The 9,447-nt window shown below is 35.9% G+C and overlaps 1 protein-coding gene across 1 annotated transcript; it reads right to left on the bottom strand.

Annotated features, from left to right (window-relative positions):
* Positions 1-7,192: 7,192 nt before the first annotated feature.
* On the bottom strand, positions 7,193-8,420 carry LOC110029688 (heat stress transcription factor C-2a-like). The gene is made up of 2 exons (XM_020732100.1): positions 8,112-8,420; positions 7,193-8,031 (listed from the first exon to the last, which is right to left on the bottom strand). Exons 1-2 carry the CDS (start codon positions 8,334-8,336, stop codon positions 7,534-7,536), a joined length of 723 nt encoding a protein of 240 aa, XP_020587759.1. The 5' UTR covers positions 8,337-8,420; the 3' UTR covers positions 7,193-7,533.
* Positions 8,421-9,447: the final 1,027 nt, after the last annotated feature.

Genomic DNA, 9,447 nt, shown 5'->3' with positions numbered 1-9,447 from the left:
TTAATAAGTGGAAAGATTTCATTACTTGTCCGAATGCACGAACAACGATGCTGATCACGCCATTATGTGTGCATAGTGGTGTTAAGCAATCCACATTGTCGATCGCATGTCTGGTAAATCGGACGTACTACTTGTCCAACAATCAACTAAAATTTGATTAGGTTTTTTGAGCTCGATAATAACTTCATTAACATTCAACAAATTTAAAGCGAGTAGTTGAGCTATGTATGAAATATAACAACACATTACTTTGTACTCCATATTTATTTTTAAAAAATACACAACTAATATCCAACTCTATATCTAATTACAATGCATAAGAGATGAGGTGATGTTTTATTAGAGGCTTTAATTGTATTTTGGGATAAATTTATCATTTGTGTTTTTTTTTTTTAATTAGCTCCATAATCTTCTCTTATTTAAAGGAGGGATTAGGGCTACCTTTATAATGTGAGTTGCAAACCTAGTGTTTCATGGTTGTCTTTTTTTTTTTCCCCAACCTGTGATGGTGGGATTAGGGTTGTCAAAAGAACTCATTGTTCGCGAACAGTTCATGGTTGGCTCGTCAGGGAGTTCTTGTTCGATTCGCTCGATAAGTAAACAAGAAGAACACCAATAATTTTTTTTTTTTATTTGGTTTATAAACGAACCAAGTACCAACAGTCATTTGTTTGATCATGTTCGAATCATTATTGTTCGAAATATAAAATAATTTAACATAATTATATATAAAAAATTTATCATATTTTAAAAAATAATTATATGCTCTAAAAATTTATCATATTTTAAAAAATTAAATCCTATAAATGATAATCTGATCTTTCTGTTGGCTTCTTAGCTTAATTAAATTATATAATTTCATATTTATCATCAGGTTCGTCTCTTAGCTTAAATTTTATTATATTTCTTTTAAATTTATTTAATTTCTTTGAGTGAAACATAGTTTTTGGGAGTGAATTTTCGCATATTGCCTCTAGATCTGAATTTCTTATAGGCAAGATATGATATTATGATTTTATTGTGAGTTGTGCTTCGGCTATTTTGCATTTGTGTTATGATTTATACAGGTTTGAGCTTTAATTTCATATAAGTTTAAGCATTTAAAATATTTCAAACAATAAAAAAATTTTTGTAAGATTTCGAACAATTCAAAGAATTCAAACATTTCAAACATATTTCAAACAAATCAAATCAAACACAAACAATTTCAAACACGAGTCTATTTCAAACATACGTAATTTCAAATGAATTGAACACAAAAACGAGCTCTAATCATTTGCACCCCTAGGTGGGATCTCCCTCCTTGTGAACGTAGAAGAATATGCGTTGAATCACATAAATTGAACCGTGTTAGATTGATTGTTTGTTTTGTAATTTTATTTTCAATATTATATGCTCGACATTTCATTTTTAATATTTCAGCGGAAATTATTGTTTTTTAAATTTATAAAGAAATCAAAATTATTTAATCTTTGATACGAATTTAATGACGTCAGTTATTCGTACAATAATGTATTCATAACTAAGAACTTTAAATTTATAAAAGACACGTGTGATTGATGACTTATTGAAATCTGATGACTCCACTCAAAACAAATCTTGCAACATATATTTGTGTACAACATTTCGGCTCATTATAAATATAAAATAATATTACTTATTTTGTTAGATGAATGTGTGGACGAATATGAGTTGTGGTATATATATAAATAAAATAGAATAATGATTTTTTACGATGAATTGAAAAATAGGATGAGAAAATTCAAAAAAGAAAATAATATACAGCGGAACAAACAAATTTACGTGGTTCGACAAATTGCCTACGTCTACGGAGTTGCAGAGGATTTTACCACTTTGGGAATTTACATCAGTCGATCGTCTTGACTTACAAGAGAAATCTTTCACTTCGTTGCTCTCTCACTTCCTCTCTCTCTACACTGAGATATACCGAAGAAGATAAACTTGCAAAAGAAATAAACCCAATTTCTCTTCTGCCACAAGCCACCAAGAAGAAGCGAAGGGAGAATAATAATCTTCTTACTCTTTCTTTTTGCTTTTACCGCAAGGAACTACTGCTTGCACTTTTCTTCCTCTATCCTGAGGAAGCCCGAAGAAGAACACCAAAAAGGTCGTGTTGTAAACTAAGTCTGAAGGAGAGCCGCTCTTTTTATTGTGAAAGAGGAGGCAGAGAGGCGACGTTTTGTGAAACATCAGAGAGTCGCGACGCACGTGGGATCGAGAGAAACCTTTTTAATTTGTTTTACCTTAATCGGGCTCCACACTTAACAATATATTGACGACGACGTGAATCATGTCATGCAGTATACACAATGACATAGTGCACGCGGTCGACCGCAATTTGATTTCCTAATGAACTGAATGTAATATCTTTTTCAACGACTTTTATGAGCTCTATAATAAGGTCAATAATATTTAACAAATCTAAAATAAACAACTGAGTTACATAAGAAATATAACCATTCATTACTTTGTATTTTGTACTTTTTATTTATTTTTATTAAAAAAGGAAAATACACGACTAATATTCAACTCTATATAATACACAAGAAGCATACAATCATATTCACTATTATTTACGTGGAAGAGTGTTGGGTTTGTGGAGCCGAAGCAGAGCAGTTGTCTTGCGCATTTACGTCGGCTCGTGGGCCTCCATGCACCCACTTGAGTGCTGGCTGACACTTCTATGGGCGCATATGTGCCACTTCGACTTGTGCGCGCTGCATGGTTTCCGAGAGAACGGCGCTTATGTGTCAGCCTATTGGAGCATATGAACCTAACTTAGGCACATGATAGAGGCCTTGGCGCTTAGGCTCCAAGTGGTGGCGCCTATATGCCTGAAACAATTTACACGAGATTTCAATTTTAAGTTTCCAATTTAAGCTGTGTGAGTGCTGTAATGTGAATTCCTTCTTGAGTTCTTCAATTGTGTTCCTGCCGGTGAAGTCGAGAAGAGTAAAAAATGTGGATTTCGGTAATTCGACGTGATTCTTCCATTGGATTATAAGAAGAAAGATTGTGGAGTGTGTTCTGTAAGTTTCCTTGTGTAGAGAGGAAATTGCTGCAATTTTTCTGTAAAACTCTTTGATTTCATAGTGGATTTTTTCTAGCGGTATGGTTCTCTGGTTTTTCCCGTTTTCGAGTTTTTTCACATAAATTTTTGTGTGCTTTTTTTAATTGTTTTGATTGTGTTTTTAGTTAATTTTTGATCCAATTCATCCCGAATTTATAAAATATTGTTATTCTATGATATGATTTAGTTTCTAATTAACTCTAGGCCTCTATAAAATTAGAATTTTTCTCCTCATTCCTATAAAGAAAATATGCTCCCCTCATGAAATGTTATTAGGTGGACTCCCCACCAAATAATTGTTTCTCCGTTATAGTATGCTCCTTATGTTAAAAATATATTTGTGTCCGCTCAGGAGAGACATGCTTTGATATATGAGTAATCACATAAAGCCTATTCCTTAGTCACGTGCTGGATGACTCGTCTAAAATTTTGAATATGTGCTTGGCCATGGCGGGGCCAACCGAAATCGGGACCTGTTTTTGGACTTTTCCCGAGCTAAGCCCACCAGAGAAGCTAGCCTAGCGTTAGGGTTGCTTTATTAAGTTGCTCGTGTTTATTTATTTATTAGCCAAGCAAATCCGTTTTTGCTCATTTTGACACAAATTAGCTAAATTATAAATATATGTATTTTTGATGAGTTTAATTTTTAAATAATTTAATTGACAACACTATATAGACTTATAATCAATTAAAAATTAGAATTAAAATATATATAAATAATAAAATTTAAATCTAGCCCATATTCTTAACATTATACAGTTGCATGATTAGAGATGTTAAAATAGCTCGTTCATGTAGTATTTGTATCACTAAATAAATAGGCTGAACAAGAAAAAAAAATTTGCACTCAATGTATTAACAAGACAAATACGAATAGCAGTATTTTTTAACTAGGCGACACGAGCCGAGCCCTTTCTCGCTCAAGCTCGACCCATTTTATAGCCCTACCTAGCATACAATTGGAATAAATATGATCTGACCTAAACAAGCAAACCCTAAAGGGTAGGAAAGCCAAGTCCAAGAGGCCAAGTACGAATGACAAAGTATTTACCTTTCGACAGAAACATACAAACATGAGTAGCCAAATATTGGAGAAACCGTAGCGAATACCATCTCGTTAAAGCCATTCGACAAACTCATCACTTAGATGGGTAGTATATCTCATAGATCCAAATGATTGAAGAGAATGAAACTTCTCGCACTTCAGGAATTTAGCAAATTTGCGCCAACCAAATCGAACACAAATCAAATGTAAATCTGACGATATTTGAGGATATCATCGAATTTTCATTAGATTTACGTTCAATTTTTTAAACGAGCAATTCGGGAGTCGGTAATATTAATTCTGTCAATTTAGCGTCGGAATATTCCGACGCAAATAATTAGCATTTTTTTCGTCATCGTTGCGTCAGACTATATGTGCATTGAATTTTGTGACTGAAAACATCAGACAATAAAAAATATCATTAAGAGTTTGTTTGGGGCAGCTGCAGCTTATTGAATAATCTGCTGATAAGCTGATGAAAAATAACCTGCTAATAAGCTAGGTGTAGTGACTATTAAAATTTTTTATTTTTTTGGAAAAACCATACCGCAACCAGAAAGCTGTCATCACACCTAGTTATGTGCAGTGTGAAAATGCTCTTTTCAGCGTTTTGAAAATGCATAAGGTGTCATAATGTGATTTACCCAAACAGGTCAAGTGCGTTTTCAAAACTTCAACGCACCAAATCAGCTGGCCCAAACGGACCATAAATCACGTTGAATTTACAACTGATAATATCGATGAATGACGAGCCAAATTTTTTGATGTAAGAAGGATGCAAATTCAACACAAAATTTGAAAAAAATAAAATTCAATATATCAATTACATTTCTACAATCTACACACAACAGTTAATCTACATCATATTATATACATCCATATCACAGATTAAAGCTCTAAAAAATCTCATTAATGAATATACTGTTATGAATCTAAATTATCATAAGTTTACATCTACAACCTTAATATGAGTTCAAACATCTCAGAAATTCAAAATACAGAAAAACTCATCGTCATCCCCCACCTCCTCATCCTCCTCTTTCTCCTTGACTACAACATTCATTGTGCGCTTGCCTCGACGATCATCCATAATTTCTGTCAAACGTGTTATACTTCACTCAATTCCCTGTAGCATTCACGCATATGACAAACATCCTCATTCATAGCAGCAACCTATTGGCAAGCTCTGCAGTATTCAGGTGTGACGAGCTCATGCCACCCACAGAAGCATGAAAGATCTCGACCTTCATCTTCCCCGCCTTCTGCGTCCATAACTCGAACTTAGATTGTGCAATGGTAACCTTGCTACAGCTACTGCTGGCAGTGCTCGGGGTCTGGGAGGCCAACTGCCTATTTCAGAGCTGCTCGTACTTCTCCTACATAATAAAATTCAATTATTAAGTGACATTTTAAACATTAAGAGTCAAAATAAATGTGAAAAAAATCAATTTTATACTTAGAATCATCAGCTGGGCGGGTAATCGAATCTGTGCGTGAGAAAGCTCAGGTGTCGTAGCAGCAGCATGAGTGGAAGTAGACATGCTCTCCTTTTTTCTCTTCTAAGTATTCGATATAGTGGGAAGATCATGCGGTCGCTGAGGTGGCTGATTACCAGCACCACCTGTGGTCTTCTGTAGCAGGACTAATAACAAAAATAATCATACACAATATGTACAAGTAAGAGGAGGATTGTACAAAATCTAAACATGAAACATATCGTAAACTATAGCTAAAACAAAAATAAAAAACATGACAAGTATGATTTGGGCAACAAAAGCAAACAAAAGGTTCAATTTTTTACATTTGCTATGTGTCACCAACCCATGAGTATATTAAAAAAAGTTCAATATTTTTGTGTACTGCCAAATGAGTATATTACAATGTTCACTTGGGGACTCAATGTCATGAGTGTTGATCCTTCAATAGCTAAGTGTCACTAGATCTCCACTTCATATTTGTTATTGCTTAAAATTTCATCAAGATTATGATTGATCTATTGCAAGAAGCATTAAAATATGATATTCTGAACGAATTTTCTCTACCATGGTGATGAAAAAAGATTCATTATATATTACCATCAATTTGAACAAGACCTGATGCATATGTTGCTTCACTTCAACCAAACAACTTGAATTCCACTAATAAATGAACACATACCTAACCCATAAACTTCAAATTATACATAAACATACCACATTAACTATGTATTTAATTCATACATATCACTCAATTCTTATGTATACGCAAACCTAACACCTAAACTTTGATATTTACATGAATATCATTGAACTCTTATGTATGTACATAACAAGCTAATACCATAACATCAATTTTTAGATACATACCACATTACATATGTATATAACTTATATATATATAACTCAAATCTTGTGTATGTACAGATCTAACACTTAAAATGCAATATTTACATGCATACCAAGTGAGAGATTTATTGAGATTGATGGAGACTATTCAAATTGGCAGCTAATAAACTCCCTCTTCTTACGCGGTCCCGCCATCTCCCCCCTCTTCCTCATGCGGTCCCGCTACTTCTCACGTGGAAACGCGTCCAGCTAAATTGATGTCTTCCTGCGCTTCCATTAAAAGGATTTGTTTGCTTATTATAAAAGGCCAAAAACCCACCTTCTCTCAAGTAATCCCACCCTAACCTCTTTGGCTTAAGTGTACAAAGAAAAAAGCTGCACCTCTTTTTCTTTTCATTGGTTTTTTTTCTTGAACTACGAAACAGGGAAAAAGAACTTTGTTTTCTCCTGTTAATTCTTCTGCTCACGTGGACTTGGCAAAGGGAGAGAGAGGGTGAGGAGAGAGAATGATTTGCTATCGAAATTTTTAGAATAATAAAATCTTTTGTAACTCCGTGAATATATGTAATTTGCCGAATCACGTAAATTTGTATACATACTTATTTTCTGTGTGTGAATTTTCTTGTTCTAATTTTTCGCTTTATTGTCATCGTTTTTCACAATAAAAAGTAATATAATGTTACACTGAGAGAATAAACGACAAACTCAAGCAATTAGAGCTCCCAAATAAAGCAAAACGTAATCTTTACCCGTTACCCATTTATATTTTATGAGAAAATTTTTTTATATAAAAGCATATGAGCTAAAATAAGAGAGGCCTATTTTTACATTGATCCACCCAAATATATGGGCATTACATGAAAATATTTGTATGTACTTGTTGCATGTAATAGCTCCTCCACATGAAAAAATATTCCCTCAAGGTGGTCGTACGTTCAGACGATCAATTATAGTAGGTCACATGGCCCGCAGCTGATGTGTATAACGACGTGACCGCCCACAAACACTCTTCACATGAAACATTTTCTCCTTGCAAACACTCATCATCAAAATATTTACATGCTTAAGCCGCATCAAAAAGAAAAAAAAAAAAACACAAAAATTAAAGAAAATCCATATGAAACGGATCCCAGCCAAAACCTCCCCCACCGACCCCCAAATCCGACCCTAAACCATCTTTCCCACGGCTGCGGGGGTGGCGGCTCTCCATCAATCCGAAGCCTCTCCTTCTTCTCCCAGCCGAATCCCTCTCCCTCTCCAATCCCCGCCCTCCCCTTCAATCTCCCCAACATCTGCGGGTCCTCAAAAACCCTAACCAAAAATTGAAGCATCTTGCGCGGCCGCCTCTCCGTCTCCATAACCCGCCTCGATAACCTCTCCAGTTTATCCTCAATCGCCCTCTGCTCCTCCTTCAACCTCCTCAACTCCATCACCAACGCCCTATCATCTTCGTCAATCTCCACATCCCTTTCCTTCCTCTTCCTCGCGATGCGGCTCAATAGCTGCGACTGCCCGCGAAGAAACGATGGGTGCGCAAACTCCCAATGATCCGGATTCACCTTCCTGAATCCCTGCAAAACCCCTTAAATCCCCATCAAAACGCAAGTAGTCAGTAAACAAATTCGTTAAATCGAATTGAACATGATCGTACATAAGTGTTGAGCTGGCGGACGAAGCTGGAGAAATTGCTGTGTTTGAAATGGAGGGGAAGGAGGTTTTGACAGAAGCCGAAGGGATCGAGCACCACGAAGCTGTTGCTGTTTCGTCCCCATGAGATGATTGAATCATTCGCCGGATCGGATACCATCTGATAAATTTTCGCAACGAAAGGTGGCGCGGCGAACTCTCCGCCGCAGCAGTCGCCGGCGATGTCCATTGCTGATTTAGGAAGTGTGTCTGTGGGTGTGATCAGTAAAGAGATAAATACAGGGTGGGGGAGACAGATTGGATGGAATGATTGGGGACGCGTGTTCCATTTCTCCGGTATTCATTTGGCTAAATCAATTGTCGCGGATACGGCTTGATTTAACGGTATGGCAAGTGCCACGTTGCGAGCTGACAGCTTTGGGCGAAAATAAATTATTAAGAAGCTCGTGGATGAAGAAATTCCATGGAATTTTATTCACTTCTTTATTTTTTTTTTTTTGAGTTTGACTCCTTTTAAAATATTTGAAATTAGAAAATCCGCAGTATTAAAAGAATGAATTATCCTCTTAACATTTAGAATTCATCACACATTCACATAAAGAAAATGATCAATAATGACCTTTGAAGTTTTTACGTAAAAAACTCATAAAAGAAAAAAATCCCGGGGTATGATTCTGTTATAAAAATCTGTTATAAGTTAGACGGTGATTGACATTGGTTGACGGTACTCGACGTTGGTCGATGGTGGTCGGTGGTTGATGACAGTCGATAATGGTAGGCGGAGATCGACGGTAGGCGGAGAGTTGGTGGGGATCAATGACAGTCAGCAAAGGTTAATGACGGTTGGCGGCGATCGAAGGTGGCAGGAGTGGTGTTGGACTTCAGCTCTTTCTCAAAGCTTCAGGTTCTTTCTCAAGTCTCGAGCTCTCCTCCCCCTCATGAGAGTGGTAAGGCTCTTTTATAGTGTTATGGATGCAATTAATGCAGGAATATGAACCACTTTGATTGGACGGTCTGGAAAGCTTCCTTCAATCAGACGGTTTGTGAGTGTCTTAATGATGTTGGAGTTGAGCAATCTTGAACTCGTTGGATTCTTCTTGTCAAGACGCTCGATTCAACTATATGTTTGCTAAATTCAGCATTCGTTTGACCATCTAAATATGTTCAGAAAACTTTCTAGAGTAGTTTAATGATTTGATCTAAGTTTGATTTGACTCGGATTGGACTAAATTTGATATCATTGGGTCCGTCTCATCCAGATGGTCAGTTTAACTATAAGTTTGTTGAAATCGTATCTCTAGATGACTCTTAATTGAAGCTTGAATGTTTCTCGCTCAAAA

This window comes from Phalaenopsis equestris, unplaced genomic scaffold, assembly GCF_001263595.1.
Source record: "Phalaenopsis equestris unplaced genomic scaffold, ASM126359v1 Scaffold000600, whole genome shotgun sequence".
Taxonomy (NCBI): domain Eukaryota; kingdom Viridiplantae; phylum Streptophyta; class Magnoliopsida; order Asparagales; family Orchidaceae; genus Phalaenopsis; species Phalaenopsis equestris.
The sequence above is the reverse complement of the archived record's forward strand: the minus strand, read 5'-3'. Positions and strand labels throughout refer to the sequence as shown.